The sequence below is a fragment of the Corvus brachyrhynchos genome, unplaced genomic scaffold (genome assembly GCF_000691975.1).
Source record: "Corvus brachyrhynchos isolate BGI_N302 unplaced genomic scaffold, ASM69197v1 scaffold331, whole genome shotgun sequence".
NCBI lineage: Eukaryota > Metazoa > Chordata > Aves > Passeriformes > Corvidae > Corvus > Corvus brachyrhynchos.
The window spans coordinates 985,776-1,005,124 of NW_008237229.1; the positions used below are offsets into that span (position 1 = coordinate 985,776).

Consider the following 19,349-nt stretch of genomic DNA (forward strand, 5'->3'; position numbering starts at 1 on the left):
TCAAAAGAAAGGGACATGCAGAAACTTTGAGGAAAATATTGAAAAAAAGATTACAGCAATACTCACAATAACACAGACACAAAGTAGTAAGTGAAGAAGGAAAAACTTTACAGTTGGTTTAGGAAGAAATTTACCACTTACATAACATTAATACTATTAGACCCACAAAACTCCGTATCTTCCTTATCCACAGGTGTGAAATACAAAGGACCACATGCAGCTTCTGCTGCTTTAGTACACATGAAACAAGAAATGGCAGAGATCCGTGTGTCTGTGCAACTGACCTTCATCCTCTTGACTTTTCCCCCCCAAAAAAGTGAGAAAAGGGATTTTTTTTTGTTTTTAGTGAATGCTGTCCTACCACCCTGTTCAAGAAATGGCTATGCCACATAGAGAACTCACATTGCCCACACCAAAAGTACAGCTTAAAGCATTGGTCCCTTTTTCTTTAGGCATAGTTCCACATTCTTGTTTCTTAAGCATTATACCAAGTTTAAATAATTTTTCTATATGTACCTTCCCAGTCCTTTCCTACATCTTCCATCCCTGGACGGTGCCCACAGACAGTTTTAGCAGTAGAGAGGTTATGTCTCTTAAATCCAAAGAATGAGACTAATAAAACTTTAATACCTGGAGAAAAGGGGAGGGCTGAGACTCTTGAGACAGAGAGAATGTGGAAGATGTCAAGGCAGGTTCCCAGCAGGCAACAAACCCAGATGGAGGCCATAATTTCAGTGAGGTCTGACAGGAGGAAGCCCTCTCCCTACATCTGGATGTGTAACCACATGGCAGATGCTGACAAGCCTCCACAATATGTAAGAGTTTGACAGTGGGTGTTTACTTGCCTCTTTCACTGTGACCCAGATGATGTAAGATGAAACAATTTTGATGATGTGCAGCTCCAACAGCCACCACACAAAGACTTGCATCTTGTGAAAATACTCCAGGAATTTCAAAAACAGCACTGTAAGGCGGTCGATCACCAGATGCCACTTGTTCCTTAAGTCTGAAGGGATGTTCAAGCAGAATCATTGTGAGGACAAAAACAGAAGGTCTCTGTGAAATGGAATACTCCACTAGACAACAACGAGCTTTCTGCTTCTCTTCTAAGCCTTAGAGTAAGACAAGATGGAGGATAAAGGTACAGCTCAGTGGTTAACTAAACAAAAATGGGGTTGATGCCCACTTAGGTGGGGTGCTTTCCCTTCTGACCCACATTCCCTGGAAGGATTCCGCACTTCAAAAGCAGCTGTGGTGGCCTCCCTTGCCAATTTTGCTTTTATTCCTCTCATCAGAGCTCTTGTTGGACTCTCGTCCTCCAGTATTTTTGGACCTAAGCTTAGAGATCTCATTCAGGAACTAATTCCAGCCCTGGTCCTTTTCCAGCTAGAAAAGTAAATTTTTTTTGATGCTTGGAAGCTATGGACCCAGCCGATTTCAGAAAGTGCAGACGACTACTACTCAGAAAGATTTTCAGCCAGATTGGAAGAAATCCATGCACACTAGGACTTGGATTCCTGTCACATGGGTTTAAACAACTGTACTATAGACATCTTCAGATGTCAGAGTTATCTAAACTGCCTTGCAAACAGCACAGCCTCTTAGAGTGTGACCGGTGCCTTCACAGGACAGACATCTAAAACAAGCAAGGCAAACTGTAGTCCAGTCAAATCTTTCTCTCTGTTGAAAAAGCTTGAGCAAGTGGAGATCCTGAAGCTGGGTGAAAGTATCCCTTCATAGGGGTGTTTGGCTAAAAAAGTCACCCTCCCAAATACTATCCCAGTGAGCAAGCTTGCGGCATCACCTACTACATGTGAGTGTACGTAACAATAAATCAATCAATCAATAAATAAATAAATAAATGCTGAACAGTGCTGTTTAAGTGACAACTTTGCTTGTGGACTGGCTGCAAAACTGTTTTGCCTGGCTGGTACATATTACTATGGAGTCTTCACACTGTATTCAGGGTTTCAGAAGCATTTGGGAGATTAGGAAGGATTTTGCATGCCATGAGAACATTCTTACAGTTTATATCAGAGGTGGAAACATTTGCAAGTGATACCAAAGCACATCACTGTCTAAGCTGGTAAAAATGCAAAGGAGTTACCACCTTCTTTATGTAATTATTTCAAATTACCACTTTATTTAAGATATAAAGCACACCTAGTGGTTACTCATGCATATTTGTGTGAAGAACACATGCACATTTGTGTGAAAAAGCAGACTTCTGGAACACCTCACGACCAAATTTAATTTTTTTTTCCTTTGCCTTTATTCTCCAAACCCAACTTAGAAAACCTGAATAAAAATGATGAGTGATGTAAATTCCATGAGCACATAATTAAACTTGAGAAATTAATTAAGCTACAGAACTCTAATCCCACATGTGTTTTTATAAGCACAATGAGAGTATTTAAGGGAAGTCTTTACAGCGTTAGATGTTCTCACTCAATCTTTCATTGCATTTATTTTATTTGCAGTGTTGCATCACGCCAAGATGTATCCAGACAGTGCCAGTTAAGTGGAGCAGGCAGATAAGGTGCTATAGCAAGCGCTGTCTAGCATGGCCAGGCACTACACACACAGGGAAGAAAATACAGGCCTGACTGCATCCACTGAAAGATTGTACAACACTCTGCTTTGAAGTCTGCACATGTGAACATGTTTAATGTCAAAGCTCTGGCCACATGGCTGTGTAAAAATGGTGTAACTCCCGCAGAAATAAACTCATGTGCAGCTTAAAGATGGATCCCCTTGTGCTATTTCGAAGCAACACCAGCTGCAGCCCCCCACTTCCCTGCTTGCATGTGTCGCTGCACAGAGCAACCTCCACCAGCTGGCCTCTGTCCCAAAGCCCTTCCAACAAGCTGGGATGGCTGGAGTGCACCCGACCCCTCACCCCTCACAGACAGCATGAAAGCTGGCCAATAAAGGTTTCCACGGCCCATGAACCCCTCTGTGAGGGCAGATGTTCCAACCAGGAAAGGTAAGTTGTTTCAGCTAAGGTTCAAGCACTGGAACAGGCTGTCCAGGGAAGGGTGGAGTCACCAGCCCTGGAGGTATTTAAAAGATATATAGATGTGGCATTTAGGGACATGGTTTAGTGGTGGACGTGGCAGTGCTGGGTTAATGACTGGACTCAAGGATCTTAAGAGCTCTTTTCCAACCTAAATGATTCTATGATTCCCGGGGGCAGCTAAGCCTGATGTGCTGCCATTTTGCCTCGTCAAAGACCATCTTCCTATTTATGTGTCACAGTCCTGTGAATATTGGCATGAGTAACCAAATTTGCAGTAAGGCCCCTTCCAAAGAATACAGCTTCCTTGGGTGTTAAATGCTCTTCCCTGGTTTCACTTTTGGCTCATATTACAAACTGAGTTATGGTAATAATTCATTTTAGAAGTTCATATTAGCAATATCAAGGATGACAATATAACCCGTACCCATGTCTGCCCTTAAGCTTTTTTATGTTCATCTGGCATCAGTTACACATTCCATATTCAGAAGTGAAAACTATGACACTAATGTGTACATAAATAATGAAGTAAAGCCATTGGGACTTCTGGGGAGGGGTGCCTTGAAAGCATGCAGCATCAGATATTAAATATGTATGTTGTATTATTTTCTTTGTTGTAAGGAGATTTCACTATAAAGAAGTTCTTAGGATTTGGGTAACCGTCAAATAATTTAACCCAGACAACCTAGAAAAAAGAGGGAGGGTTTCTGTTGGTTTCTACCTCTCAGCACCCTACAGTATGACTTTTTTCCTTAGAAGAGCCTGTAGCCTGTTGAATAATTGACAAGTAGCCATCTGCTCAGTTTTTGTCAGGCTCTTTGACACAGACTGCATGCAAAACTAGAAGGAAAACCTGGTGACTGAAGTTAACAGGGATGACCAAGAACAAACCACCTGTTGACATTGTTAATTAAGGCTGAGGAAGGAAAAATTTGCATTCTGCAGAGCTTACCTGTAGTTTCTTCTTCCTCTGATTCATTGTCTTCATCGTCATCATCATCATCATCTTCTTTATCCTCATCCTCCTTCTCTTCTTCTTTTCCTTTTTTGACCCTCCCTTTCCCTCCCTCCCCCTCTGGCTCTTCTGTTCTTTTCTCACCAGCCTCTTCCAGCATTTTATCCTCTTCCTTTTCTCTGCTGGCTGTTAAATTCATCATAGTTATGTCAGGCAGGCTTCCATCTTGGTGCACCAGTCTGTTGGTAAACAGTAGCATGTCAGCAAACTGAGGAGTAATGACATCGTAGTCTTTTTCTTTTCCAAACTGTATAATTAGAAAAAAATAAACTGTTCATGGAAGGACGTGGCAGTGCTGGGTTAATGACTGGACTCAAGGATCTTAAGAGCTCTTTTCCAACCTAAATGATTCTATGATTCCCGGGGGCAGCTAAGCCTGATGTGCTGCCATTTTGCCTCGTCAAAGACCATCTTCCTATTTATGTGTCACAGTCCTGTGAATATTGGCATGAGTAACCAAATTTGCAGTAAGGCCCCTTCCAAAGAATACAGCTTCCTTGGGTGTTAAATGCTCTTCCCTGGTTTCACTTTTGGCTCATATTACAAACTGAGTTATGGTAATAATTCATTTTAGAAGTTCATATTAGCAATATCAAGGATGACAATATAACCCGTACCCATGTCTGCCCTTAAGCTTTTTTATGTTCATCTGGCATCAGTTACACATTCCATATTCAGAAGTGAAAACTATGACACTAATGTGTACATAAATAATGAAGTAAAGCCATTGGGACTTCTGGGGAGGGGTGCCTTGAAAGCATGCAGCATCAGATATTAAATATGTATGTTGTATTATTTTCTTTGTTGTAAGGAGATTTCACTATAAAGAAGTTCTTAGGATTTGGGTAACCGTCAAATAATTTAACCCAGACAACCTAGAAAAAAGAGGGAGGGTTTCTGTTGGTTTCTACCTCTCAGCACCCTACAGTATGACTTTTTTCCTTAGAAGAGCCTGTAGCCTGTTGAATAATTGACAAGTAGCCATCTGCTCAGTTTTTGTCAGGCTCTTTGACACAGACTGCATGCAAAACTAGAAGGAAAACCTGGTGACTGAAGTTAACAGGGATGACCAAGAACAAACCACCTGTTGACATTGTTAATTAAGGCTGAGGAAGGAAAAATTTGCATTCTGCAGAGCTTACCTGTAGTTTCTTCTTCCTCTGATTCATTGTCTTCATCGTCATCATCATCATCATCTTCTTTATCCTCATCCTCCTTCTCTTCTTCTTTTCCTTTTTTGACCCTCCCTTTCCCTCCCTCCCCCTCTGGCTCTTCTGTTCTTTTCTCACCAGCCTCTTCCAGCATTTTATCCTCTTCCTTTTCTCTGCTGGCTGTTAAATTCATCATAGTTATGTCAGGCAGGCTTCCATCTTGGTGCACCAGTCTGTTGGTAAACAGTAGCATGTCAGCAAACTGAGGAGTAATGACATCGTAGTCTTTTTCTTTTCCAAACTGTATAATTAGAAAAAAATAAACTGTTCATGGAAAATGCCTTAGAAGTAGAAAAGTTAATGATTCTGGTACTCTCTCCAAACACACACTGAAAATCGAGTTGTTGGAATGTATTAGTAACTATTTCTCACTCAGATACTAATGGTTAGTTAGTAATGAGTGGTATTGACACTTAAACTTGACATTTTCCCCACTGGAGAAAATGGTCAGAGTTTAAGATGTAGAAGCATGAAATGACATTATTTAAGAGGAAACATTTCATGACTTCATAGGGGACTTACTCATTTTGGTGGTTTGGTATTTTTTTCTTGAGGCTGCTCAAAGTAATTGGAACAGAAAGAAAAAGGGAGATGAGAACAGAGGGGTTACAGAAGAAGGTCATTGACAAATACGTCATGCTACATAACAAGTCATAAAGCATTCTCCTACTCCATCTGCGGAAGCCTTCTGATGCCAAGAGCATGCCATCATGACATTCACGGGGTGCCTTTTTAAAGAAACATGGAATTGCAGCACAGATGGAAAGGGGCAACCTATTTACACCAGTGCTAAGCGTGGTCACTGCTGTACCATGCTCTGAGTAATGCAGCTGAACCATCACAGGTATCTGACCTATCACTGTAAATTCATTTCTACCTTCTTCCAATTAAAAGATGCAGCTGGAAACCCAAGGAAATTGCAAATTTTCTTCCATCTATAGGTTTGGGAAAAAACAAAAGCAAGAATTCCATGGCTGCACCTTCAGAAGATTTTATCGTATCTGTCTTTGACAGTACCATTCATTCTCTCTCTCTTTGCCACATCTCACAGAGAATTTTTCCTTGATTTCCAATTGTCTCTAACTAAATCTATCAGTAAGTTCCACACTACCAAAACTGGAATGTGATTTAACTGATCTAACACAGAAATTATATTTCTCCAGTGCCATGGTGCCTTTTTTAAAAATGAGATTATTCAGTATATATATTTTCTTTACTGAGAAAATAAACATTTTCTTATGGTTTCATTTTTTCTCCTACAGCTGTGCTGTAGGGCTCACCTCCCATAGTTGCAGAAAACCCAGTTTCCCTTTGACTATGACTTCTTGCAATAAAGTCTCCCTTTAGCAAGTGTATATCTATATGATTAGGTCACTAAATGTTTGGTTATGCTATTGAAATTACTACACTCAGCATACTTTCAAGCACGTGTAAGACTGTTCTAATATGCTACAGTACCATCTCAGGGGTTTATTTTTCTTGATGTGAAATTCTGGCCTTTAACCATTTAGACAGGAAATTCTGCCAAGTCTAGGATTTTCACAGTTTAAGAACATAAAAATCTAGATTTTTTTTTTTCCCCTGATCATTAAAAATTAAGAGAATAGGCTAGGCAGTTAATGAGAAGTTCAAACAAGCAGAATTATTTTTCAATCATTTGGGAGTCACAGTTTCTTCAAGACGGAAAATTTGGTGTCTCAAATGAAGGAAAAACTACAGAAATCTGACTAAACAATCCTGAAATAGAAATGCCATGCCAGTAATCAAAAAGCAGAAAAGGTGGTTTAAAATTAGAAGTTTAACAAGACACTCAAACACCAAAAAATATCACATAATAATATTTAATCACATTTTAGCCACATTTGTGACAAAAATTCCTCATCATGGGTTGGGAAATGAACCTGAGTGTCTAATAACCTGAAAAACTCTTATAATCAAGAATTTATTTTGTAGCTTTGGCTACTGAAAACAGAATCATAAAATGGTTTAGGTTGGAAGGGACCTTAAAATATCCCCCCCCACTGCCATGGGCAAGGACATCTTCCACTAGATCAGGTTGCTCAGAGCCCCATCCAACCTGGCCTTTAACACTGCCAGGACTGGGGCTTCCACAACCTCCCTGGACAGTCTGTTCCAGTATCTCACCAGTCAACAGTAAAGAATTTCTTCCTAATTTCTAACTTAAATTTCCCTTTTCAATCTGTACCCATTACTCCTTGTCCTGTCACTACAGTTCCTGATGAAAAGACCCTCTCCACCTTCCCTGTAGGCCCCCTGGATACTGGAAATTTGCTGTGAGGTCTCCAAGCAATCTCCTCTTCTCTAAGCTGAACAGCCTCACCTTTCTCAGTCTTTGTAGGGGAGGTGCTCCAGTCCTCTTACCAACGTTGTGCCTCTACTCTGAGCTTGCTCCGACAGTTCCAGGCCTTCTTATGTTGGGGACCCCAGAGCTGGATGCAGCACTCCAGGTGAGGTCTCACCAGAGCAGAGGGGCAGAATAACCTCCTTTGACTTGTTCTCCACACTCCTTTGGATGCACCCCAGGAATCCATCGGCTTTCTGGGCAGTGAGTGCATGCTGCCGGCTCATGGTGAATTTTTCATCAACCATCACACCCAAGTCGTTCTCCTCAGTGCTACTCTCAGTCACTTCTCTGCCCAACCCATTGGTGTGTCTGGGATTGCCATAACCCAGGTGTAGGACCCTGCACTTTGCTTTGTTGGACCTCACGAGGTTTGCATGGGTCCACCTCCCAAGTGTGTCAAGGTCCCTCTGGATGCCATCCCTTCCCTCCAGTGTGTTGACAGCACCACACAGCCTGGTGTCATCAGCGAACTTGCTGAGGGTGCCCTCAATCCCACTGTCCATGCCACCAACAAAGATGTTGAGTGGTCTCAGCCCCAGCACTGATGTTGAGAGACACCACCTGTCACTGGTCTCATGACCAATGAGCCACTGACCAACTCTGCGTGCGGCCATCCAGCCAGTTCTTTATCCACTGAGTGGCCCATCCACCAGATCCACGTCTCTTTCATTTGGAGACAAGGCTATCATATGGAACAGTATCAAACACTTTGCATAAGTCCAGGAAGACAATGTCGATTGCTCTGCCCCAGTTTATCAATGCTGTAGCCCTATCGTAGAAGTTCACCAAATTTTTCAGGCATGATTTGCCCATAGTAAAGCCATGTTGGCTGTTACCAATCATCTCTTTTGGGGCTCTTGGTTATTTTCATATCTAAGACATGGATCAGCTAGCATATACACTAAAAGGGTATTCAAATCTCTATAAAGTGACTAAACATCAATGTTCCCTAACAGGACATAACTAACTTATATTTACCTAAAACTCTAATAAAGCACCATTAGGAAGGTCATGTATAAAGAAGAGAGAATGAATTTTCAGTTCAGTTCAACTGTTATGGAGATCCCTGGTTACTATAAAACATCAGAGCTCATTTAAAAGACAATGCACCATGAAATGAAAGTAACTATATAATCAGACAGGTTTTGTATATATGCAGTTGCATTGATTTTTATGAGGTATCTTCCCAACTAACTTTTATAATGGAAAAATCTACATTCACACTGGTGTAAATCAAGGATTTAATGACTTACCTCAGTGTAAATTGGACAGAAACACGGTAACTCTATAGGATTTTGTATGAGTAGACTCATCTTTCTCTTATTCATATAATTCCCATTTGTATTTTGGAGATCTGGGAGGCAATGGGGTTATAAAGATGGGTACATGCAATACATATACCTGATAAAGCCTCAGTATGAGTTTAGTTTTCAGTAGGCTTAGTTTTACTGGCATCAGTAGGCTTGAGCATTGGATCATGTGCTCAGGAGATCCAAGGATAGACAAAAAGCCCTGCCCAATGTTTGGAAAGTTAGTCTACTTGGAATCTTTCTTCCAAAACTTCCTTATGTATTGCTAGGGTTCTTTTTGCAATTTTTTTTTTTTCACTACAAGATCCCATTATATTGTAACAGACAACAGTGAGGTATTAAGATATAAAAACTTCACTAGAATTTTTAAGACAAGCTACCCATACCCATCTTCACAGCTAGTGCGATATAACGTCATTGTTGGAAGCCACATAATAATGGGAAATTATCCCAAATAACATAGAAGTATTATGTCTGATACTTAGGAAGAGAAATAACTAAATAATAATTCAGGCAAGAAGCCTTGAAGGTACAGCCACTAGTGCTTTTAGCTGAGCGCATTTCTTACCCTCAGGTTCATTAAACAGTATGTCAATAATGGGAAGTATATCAGTAGATCTAGTTCTTGGCAACAAAGCAATTTCAGTGGCACTAAAATCAGGCATGTGACACAGGTACTTGCTGGATTCCTAGTACTTTCATGTATTTGTAATCGACTATAGCAGGAGATTAATTAATTGAATGCATTATTAAGCATCTTTTGCCTTTGATAGTTTTTTGCTGTTTATGAATTGCTTGGAACTTTCTAGCTAAAAGAAGTTCCCAAGTGTTTTTCATGCAAAACCTTAAGAGGAGAAAGCTTTCTGCTCTGCAGAACACTAGTGACCCATGTCTTGAGTATTTGGTCTGCAACACTCAAACTGAGCACACAGTGCCATACCTCCACTCGCAGGGCTCCGAGTGCCTTTATGGGCCTTTAAGGGGATTTGCTGCCTGAATCCAAGCCCTGTTGGGGTATGTGGCCAGGCCAGGAAGCCTCAGTGAAGGAGGACCCTCTCCTTTCACTGGGTGCTGCTTTCACATGGAGGCTTCCACTCCTATGTTGTGGCTGCATCACAGCTGTGTCTGTGCCTGCTCCCGTGCCTCCCTGACCCTAAGCCTGACACACAGCCTGACACCCTGCCTTCACTGCAAACCTGGCTTATCTCCATGGACTCGCTGGGACCTCAGCGGGTTGTGGCTGACCCTTGTTACTGATTGCAGACCTGATCCTCACCCTCAGCTGTTGGTCCACGTTTCTGACTGCCCATGGGTGAGAGTCCAGCCTTGCCTCCTGGCCATGACACCCTCGGCAAACAGCTTGCCTGCCTTAGCCAAGGTGCTTGCCCTCACCACTCCCTTAAACACAGACTTTCTGCAGACCAGAATTCCAGCTCTGGTGAACTTTTAAGAACGGTGACCCAAAGTACGTGATGACTTTTCAAGAAGAATCGTGAACATGACACACAGAGCAGGCACTCACAAATATCTAAACAAGGTATCTTCTTGGTTTTTCTGTTTATATTCAGTAGTGACAACAACTCAGAAGTCCTTTTATTCTCAGAGATGATTAAAAAATAGTGCACATTTATTCCAGTCAAGTATTTTGAAAGGAATCTAATTTATGGAGTAGTTTTCAAGATGCCATTTATAAAGGGATGATGATGATAGCAGTTTGGATCCTGCAGCACCCAGCTCAGCCCGTGAATTAACAGCCTTAGCATGCAATGGTTTCAGTGTTCCCTTTCCAATGCTAAAATTTCAGTCTGTACAAACTCACAGCACATACCACACATTCAGTTGAGTGGGCCCTCAAATTCCCTATCTTACATGCTTGGAGAAAACAGGGATGTCTGTCTCTCTGTCTGTGTGTACATAGGCACATGCAGGCATGCATCTTTCCATGCACAAACAAAGGGTAGATAAACGAGCCTCCTCAACCAAATCTATTGCCTGCAGCCAATTACAAATAGCACCAATTATTCCTGCATTGAGGCGTGGGCAAAATTTAGGAGAATTCTCAGCTGGGAGAAGAAACTCACAATGTATGAATATGCAGAAGAGATGTGTTAACTGCTTCATTAGCTTTAGGAAACTGCAATACCTGAACAACATTATCTCCCTGCTTACTTCACAGTACTGCGCAGCAAGAACATACTTTTCTTTAAGGCAACTAAGAAGTAACAAAAAAAATAAGGTATATTGGTTTTAAAGGAAAGGAAGAATTGAAGTACCCACCTATTAATTATTAGATATACACGGCCATTGACTTTGGCATGGCTATGAGGTGGGAGATGAAAGCACAAGATGAAAATGGGAAATGAATTAGAGAGAGAAAAGAAAACCATTAAATAGGAACAAACGCACTTTCCTGTCTACCAATGTGTTATGACACACTGTCATAACAAAACACACTCTGAAATCTTAACATACACCATTCAGTGAATGTCTAGGAAGCTTATAAATGCAGCTCTTAGACCTTTAGATCCTATACAAGTTCAGTCAGAACTACAGAAAATTTTCATAGTCCCCAAGATGTGAGAACAGCCTTTACTGCCTTACTTCAAGTAAGCCTTCGAATACCACAATTTTTTAAAATGATTTTTTCCTTCTTAAAAAAAACCATAAAGGTAATTATGGCAAAGCATCTTATCAGAGAAATTATCTACCTCATAGCCTTTATCTCTTCCATTCCATAATTCATGGTACAGCAAGGAAATGGGCATGGAAAATCCTAATCAGAGAATTTTTCTTTCCCTTGCAGATGTAAAACTGACACATTCAGTTCTGACATCTTTATAAATAGTGAGAAGTTCCTCACTCTGCCAGTTCCAGTGTGCCAGTTTCTGTGCCCTCTCATTGCAGCTGGCAGAGCCTTACCCTTCAACTCACTCTGCAAATTTTGCAGATGAGAAACAGCATTTTAATAAATGAACATTCTCAGCAATTTTAACAGGACTCTTCAGTTAGACACAACTGTAGTAATCACACCTGGCAGTTCAAAGGTAGATGCAGGAACTGGACGTGCTTTCTTTATTACTTTCATGACCACCCCTCAGCTGCTGTGATCATTCTAAGAAGCTCACTACTAAAAGGACTGCGTTCTGTCTTGTTAGTCAAAATGAAGGTTCTAGTTCTTTATTTAAATTTTTTTTTGTTGCAAAAGGTGCAGCATAAAAGCAGTTTAGAAAGGTAAAGCAGTTGTTAAGTGAATGATAGTTTCTTCAAAGCAAAAAGGAAAATTAAGTTTTAGTAGCTTTGAGAGAAAATTACACATATGCATGAATCTTTAATCTGTTTTAATTGCCCCTGAAATTTATTACTAGCATCACTGTTAAGCTGAAGTTGGTTGTTCTGTTAGTTCTTATCTAGCTTTATGCATCACCAATACAAATGTCAGCTGAGCTCTCACTGCAAAACTTTGAACTATAAAGTCAGCTGATGCTCAGTAGTGATTTATTGCATCAAGGGAAGAAAAGAGATGTATTTTCATATACCAGGCAGTTTTAACAGGAGTACAGATCAAGAAAACTGTTCTGATTTGAGTACTGGTCATAATAGTTAAATCTTCGCAGGAGGAACAAAGGATATATGTGATATTTGTGATATTGAAAATACTTCAAAATGGCAAATGTAGCACATATGCCACATTTAACAGTTAAAAATATCTAGCGACTTATATATGACTGCTTAATACAATCTAGTACACATTTAGATTAAAAAACCCAGCATTCTAAATCCAAGACAAAAAAGCTGATGATATCACATGATCCTCTTCATCTATGACTTTAATAAAAGGCTTCGTAGGACAATGTCTACTTTTAACATGGTATCTCAAGGCTACTTATTTGTGGCAAAAATGTTTTCTTGCAATGCATGAAAACATTTTGTGTCTTCACTATCAGCAGGTCCATCCTTTGGGAATAATGTGACTTTAGTCACAGTGATCCTCTTCATGCCAACATTTGGAAAGCTGTATAATAATAAAGCTGTGTGTAATGGAAAGATTTTCAAGTAGCAGTTTCACAGGCAAAATGGACCCATCAAAATCCTACAAATGCTTCAGGGTTTTTTTCTTTTTATTTTGTGTCTATTGGATCACACTAGAAGGAAGGTGGAAACTTCCTATGTTACTCAACACAAGTGCAAACTTCGGGCTACAAGCGAGCTTGCAGAGTTACTGGACTGCTGTAAAGCATTCCCCTAAATGCCTCAGCCCAGGAGCAATCCGATTTCAGCTCAGACACCTGTCTGGGCTCTGTTTTCAGGGCTTGGCCAATTCAGAGATGTTAACACGTACCCACTGCTGCACAAAAGTCTGCCTTGGGCAAGGGAAGTTTGCTCACAGGCCATTACAAAAGGGCCCTTGAATCTACTGTCACATTTAGCAATTCAAGAAGAGTAAAGGGAGAGTTATTACGCAGACATTTAAAATGTAAGTTTAAAAACCACCACATCTTTATTGGGAAATTTTATCAAGTTTGATCTGTTCTGGTCTTAGCAATTATTTAAATACAGAAACTGGAAGCATTCCATAAAACTGGAGCTTATTCTCATGGCACAAATTTGTACCATGCACTGTGAAGTAGCTTCATATCGAATTGAATGTATGAAAGATACCTGAAATGCTTTGTAAATCTTGCATAACCTAGAACATAATTCCCTGTTAAGTAACCGTCATTATTCCATAACATCCTGTGGTCTATGTGGTGTTATGCGGCTAGTCCCCATTCATAGAAGTGCAGCTGATACAGTTATCACTAGACAGGTAAACATTCTAAAAGTAGGGTCTAAATTAATTGCTTTCTTCAAAGAATGACTGCAATTGTCATTGCACAATATAACACTATGTACTACAAAACCACTTCTCTCTCTCATACTCCTGGCTCAGGATCCTAGGCCAGATTGGTTTATATGCAGGAAAATATGTAGGAATTGAACACTGGAAAAGTGATGTCCCAGATTCATTAATAAGTGCTAATGAACTTTTGGATGAAATCACCCAATGTCTAGCATAGCCAAGGGTCAGTACTATGAAAAGTAACCACAAATTCAGAATTCTTCCATTTCTGAAGTTCAACTTTACAAAAAGGCCAAACTGCTCAATGCAAATGTGGTATTTTCCAAAGATCTCCCAGTTTTCATGTGGCCCTCAAAATGGACATTTTAAGAAAAGAAGTGACCCAAATGAAGAGCTGTGTTTCTTACTACTGGCAGGTACACATACAAAAGGGCACACATAGTAATTGAGCACCTAACCCCCATTAAAGGTCAAAGCCAATGAAATAAATACATAAATGACATTAGTACCTTTGAAAATGTACCCCAAAATGAAAAAGTTCAGTGTGTAGGGGAAAATGGGAAGAGACAGAAACTTTGGTTGTAGTGGGGTGCTGGATACCGTGCACCTTCTTTTTAAGCCAGGTAGTCATAGCAAAGGCAAATAACATCTACTGAAACGTGAGCTTTACAGGACAGTCAGAAACAGTATTTCCATACAGATAATCAATAGTTCCATCTATTTTGCTTCTTTACCTGTAAATAGTGTTGTCCTGTTTGCTGGTTACAGCTTTCAAATCAGTGATCTGGAGAAACCGATCATGGAAATAGTGAAGGTGCAAGATACACACCAGTAGGAAGGAGGTGGGGATAAAGATGCGTGTGAATAGATCAGCCACAGAAAACTGTTTTAAGCCAAGGTCCTCTAGTCTGGAAAAAAAAAAAGGTATTCCACTAAGGCATCTTTTCACACACAATATTCTTTCCATGAGACATTATTATATATCATTTGCAATAGGAAATAAGGGGATGGTACTTGTTATGTAGTTTTGTTTTCTAAAATTCTCCTAAGCTAGCAAGTTTTACAATGCAAGCATGTTGTGTTTGGACTCAGTAATATAGAGAGGTACTGTAAATGTACAGTCAAATGAACAAACCCTGCCACGGATCTCTTGAGTCAGATGACTTGTCTCTGACTGAAAGTCCTGCACTGGAAATCCACTCATATTGCATATACTTTCTAAGGTAAGCTCCTCTTGAGAAATGACCAACTCATTATAAAGATGAAGAAACCCAGTCCTCCTCATTAGCAGGAGAGCAGGTCCACCTTCCTCAGTTCCAAACATCCTGCAGATCTACCCTTAATCTTTCCCTGGATCTTGTTCTGTGGTCAAAGTGGTGAAGAGAGGTATTGGCACTGTATTGAAAACAGAAGCAATCCAAAGACCTAAGCAGCCAATTGGAGAAAATATGACTCTGAGCTCCTCTCTTGGTCTTGCTCATTTCTATGATTACATCAATAAATCTACAGCTTAATAACTGAGTGCCTAGAATCAGCTATGCCTGAGAATGGCCGCATGATGTTTTTCTCCCATAAGAAGGAAGACTGCTCTCCAATCCTTCCATCACACTGAACTCAGAGATCCAAAAATGAAAAAAATTAATCAAAACCACTTACTTCCTTTCATCCAGGCCTGTCATGTTCTTCCACAACCCGGGGAATGACTCAAACTGGTATGTGTAGATGAAGATAAGTACCAGCATCGTGTAAACAACAACTGACATCCAGAAGTACTTTAAAATCTTCCTCCACCATTCGTAGTGTACCTGAAAATCACACACTAAAGATGCTGACACAAGCTGAAGGCAAAGAAACTGACAGAAATATTGACAACACTGTACTGTCAAACAAGGACAAAGAACACTATTTTTCCTAGCTGGTCTGAAGTAAGCAATGATTACCCAGCAGCAGCCACAGATTTTGAGATACAGTTTTTACTCCTGCAAATTCATTCAAGTAAAGACCTTTGTGCAAAAATATCTGATGGGACATGGGCCACAGGCCACAGACACCAAGTCAGGGATAGCTTCAGTCGCTTAGTTTCATCACCATTAGGTGATAAAAGTCCAGGAGGAGCGGGACTCCATGCTCATTGGGATATGGAAGCTGTGTGGATCAAGTGCCACAAAAACTAGTGGCTATGTAGAATGTGCTTAGATTCAGAATTTTCCACAAAGGTTCCAAAGCTTATGGTGAAGTGGCATGACAGAGCAGAGGTGTGCATTGTATCTAATTTATGTGCACTTTGCCTGTCACTATAACCACAAACCAGAGGAAAATTAGTCTTAACCCCTTCAAATGGTCTCATTCTGTTGTGTCTAACTAAAGAACAAATACACTGTTTATGAATTCTATTTGGAGCTACTTTACTACCAAGCTAAAAGTATGAATAATTCTATTCAAGGATAAAATTCATTTAACACAGTTCTCACTTACCTGATAGAGGGCCACACAGAAGAGGAACAGTACCATATAGATGATTTTGTACATGACAATTGTACCCTCAAAGCTGACGAAGAAGAACATGCCCCCACAGACGTAAATCCAGTACTTGATTAACATAGCCATCACCAGATTCCCCAAGACTTTCATAATGTCCTGTTCATCCTCCTCCTCTCCCTCCTCCTCCTCTTCCTTCTCCTCTTCCTGTTCTTCTGACACTTCTCCCTCTTGCGACTCCTCTTCTGCAAATACAGAGTCACATTTGGCCTGTCTATTCTTGGGACTTTTAGCAAGTATTTAAATAGGTGGAAAGTAAAATCTCTGCACACAACACAAAAACTTAAAACACAATATTCACAAGAGACCGTAATTCCTAATCATGCATGGCTCCAGAGCAAGGAAACGGGTTTTAACTTCATATGATCTTAGACCTGCTGCTGGAGCCATGGGGCACATAGATATACATGCTTACCAGACACCCGTCTTCACTTTGTCTGAAACACCAGCAGTTGTAGAGGAAAATTAAAGCCTAAAGGTTGCATAATGGATAGTAGCCAAAACACTTTCCATGGCAATGCTTATACTCTCAAATAAGCAACCTTTTAAACTGGAAAACAAAGAAACCACCAGCACCACCAGAAACCTCTCATCTTGAGTTTAAACTCTCATCTCGAGTTTGAACCTCCCGTCTTGAGTTTTGTCCTTCAGATAATACTGTGTTTACCTCCAAAAACCACAAGCAAGGGAAAACATTAACATAAACCCAAACAAGCTTAAAAAATATAAATGCTGCACTAACACTGCTGGTTTTCAAAAAAACTACCACTTATCCAGATTTTTGTGCTGTACCTGGGCCAGAAAAGACAAACTGCTTTAGCTTTATGAAGAGGTCAGGATTCCCCAGTTATTAACCTTGTGAGGTTTGTGGAGGGCAGGGTAAGTGTCCCCCCAGCAGCAAGTGCACGTGCAAGTATGTAGATAACAGGGTTTGCCAAAAACAGAGTACACAGTTGTACTGCTTTTCTTTCCACTGACAACAGTATTGAAACTTCACCATCAAAAGTCTTGCCCACTCCTTTTGTCCCACTCACCATCCCCCTTCTCAGGCTCTTGCCTTGAAAATCCTTGTAGTCCAGCTTTGATACTGATCAGATATTTTACTGAGACAAGGATTATAATTGAGAGGAAACTACACCACTGCTTCCAGGGCTCACTTTCTAGCATTTCAGTGCACTGAACTTTTTCAGTTCAACATCTGGAGAGAGAGGGTAAGGAATGTTTGGAGAAACACGTGCCCAGTAGCACAAGAAAGAACAGGTCACTATGTTGTTAGATAAGCTGAATCTAAACTTTTCTCTCAGGTGTGCTTGAGCCCCTGCACTGAAAAAAAAAAGTTTATTTTTTCCACTGAAATTTGTAGTTTAACTTCTGCGTCTATATAAGAGTTTATGTACCAATGAAACTTCCAAGGAATTTAGCAACTTTTCCTAGGTAAATTCATCTCCTGTGGTTAAACTTTAGGGCAATTACTCCCCTGATTTGAGTTTGGAACATAGCAGCAAACTGATCATTTGAAAGTTCCATGATCTTTCTAAAATGAGTCATTTTATTACCTTCCAGTAAAGAGAATTCTTATTTTATTTGTATTTCTAAAGTTCAAATGTGTTTTGTATCTGAGAGATAGCTGCACATAGATTTTGTAATATCTTTGTAATAACAGATACCTTGCTAATTGCTTTCAGCATCAGAGAAACGCAGTAACTGGAACTTCTATCATGACTGAAGGAATAAATTGGATCTGGCTTTACCTTTGTCTTCATTTTCTTCACTTCCAACTTTGACCTCAGATAAAGTAGCTTCTTTTAGCCGAAGTGCTTTCTGTTCAGTGAGGTGTTGCCTAAGCAGTAGCCAGAAAGTAATTGTGAAAAGAATCTGCAAACAAAAATCAAAACAAAACCAACAGACTAATTGTATATCCTATGTCCTACAGATACAAGCATAGGTTTTCATAAATTTTGCATGCTTTTTTTTTCTCTGTCTCTCAGAAAATGGCAGTGATGGCATTGTCAGTGTCAAAAGTGCATCTTAGGGCAAGTTATGTTATTTAGGAAACATCCTGCATTACAGACAATTTTGCTTCATTTGCACTTTTCCACTTCTTATAATACCATAAAAGTATTCACTTATATGCTTCTATTCTACCCTGTTTTATTCAGTTTTTAACTACTCTCTTAAAAGTTTAGGGATCTTCTTACTATGCCTGGTTTGTATAATTCCCATTTGTCAGATTACTGTTCATTTTTACCATTTTTTTCAGGAAAGACACACATGCAAGAGTATATTGTCATTATCATGGTTTTGTATATCATAAATATTTTGATTTAGGAGATTTGTTACTTCAGGTGCTTAAACGCATAATTTAAAAATCAATATTTTTGTATGTCTTGCAGTTACTGAAGACCCAGTCAGTGGAATATGCCTTGCATTTGCAACAGTTACAAGAGTTGAGATAGCTCTTAATTCTTTTAAGAGCTTCAAGAGATGATAATTCAGTAACAGCAGGATACCTTAGAAATAAACAGATCTCTTTAATGAAGAGTGCATTTCTGTGTTTTGCAAAAAGCTAAATTCAACAGCTTGCAATACCCAGAGGTGGACAAAATTCAGAAAATAGCATGATGCCTATTGCCACACACTTGATTTTATGCTTATTTTCTACAAAGTTTCTGCTAATTCCTCTGTGCAGAAGGAGACTTATTTCACTACTTAGGTAGAAGAACAAAATTTCAAGAAGGAAGCACGTAAGAGCCAAATACTTTGCACACAATAGACAAGACCAGTAGTACAATGTATTCTTCTTCTGATGCACAAGTCCTTAATGGGTAAAAGGATTGCTCCCAGGAGATGGCTTTTTTTATTGACGCTGCTGCTAACATTGAGCCACAGCAGCAGATTGTCAGCCTGTGTGACTTGTCACAGCTTCCCCAGATACCTCTTAAAGCTCTGGCTTTTGCAACACAAACCTTTGATATTGTAAAACACAGACTTTTCTGCAGTGATTAGCTCTGTCTTCCTGCCAGCTTTACTCCCTTGTTCTACTTGGCATTTCCA

The 19,349-nt window shown here is 40.0% G+C and overlaps 1 protein-coding gene across 6 annotated transcripts in view; it reads right to left on the bottom strand.

The window, feature by feature from the left end:
• PIEZO2 (piezo type mechanosensitive ion channel component 2) overlaps positions 1–19,349 on the bottom strand; it is a 244,170-nt gene that overhangs the window by 69,225 nt on the left and 155,596 nt on the right. For 4 of the 6 annotated variants that reach the window (XM_017729452.1, XM_017729451.1, XM_017729450.1 and 1 more), the window contains 6 exons: positions 18,047–18,170; positions 16,233–16,480; positions 15,414–15,562; positions 14,492–14,665; positions 5,174–5,415; positions 846–1,006 (listed from right to left, as the gene is read on the bottom strand). In XM_017729452.1, the coding sequence (XP_017584941.1) occupies positions 846–1,006; positions 5,174–5,415; positions 14,492–14,665; positions 15,414–15,562; positions 16,233–16,480; positions 18,047–18,170 (1,098 nt within the window). Of the gene's footprint in view, positions 1–845; positions 1,007–5,173; positions 5,416–5,764; positions 5,798–11,194; positions 11,237–14,491; positions 14,666–15,413; positions 15,563–16,232; positions 16,481–18,046; positions 18,171–19,349 lie in introns of all 6 variants that reach the window. The other 2 variants (XM_017729448.1, XM_017729449.1) reach the window with 2 other exon arrangements.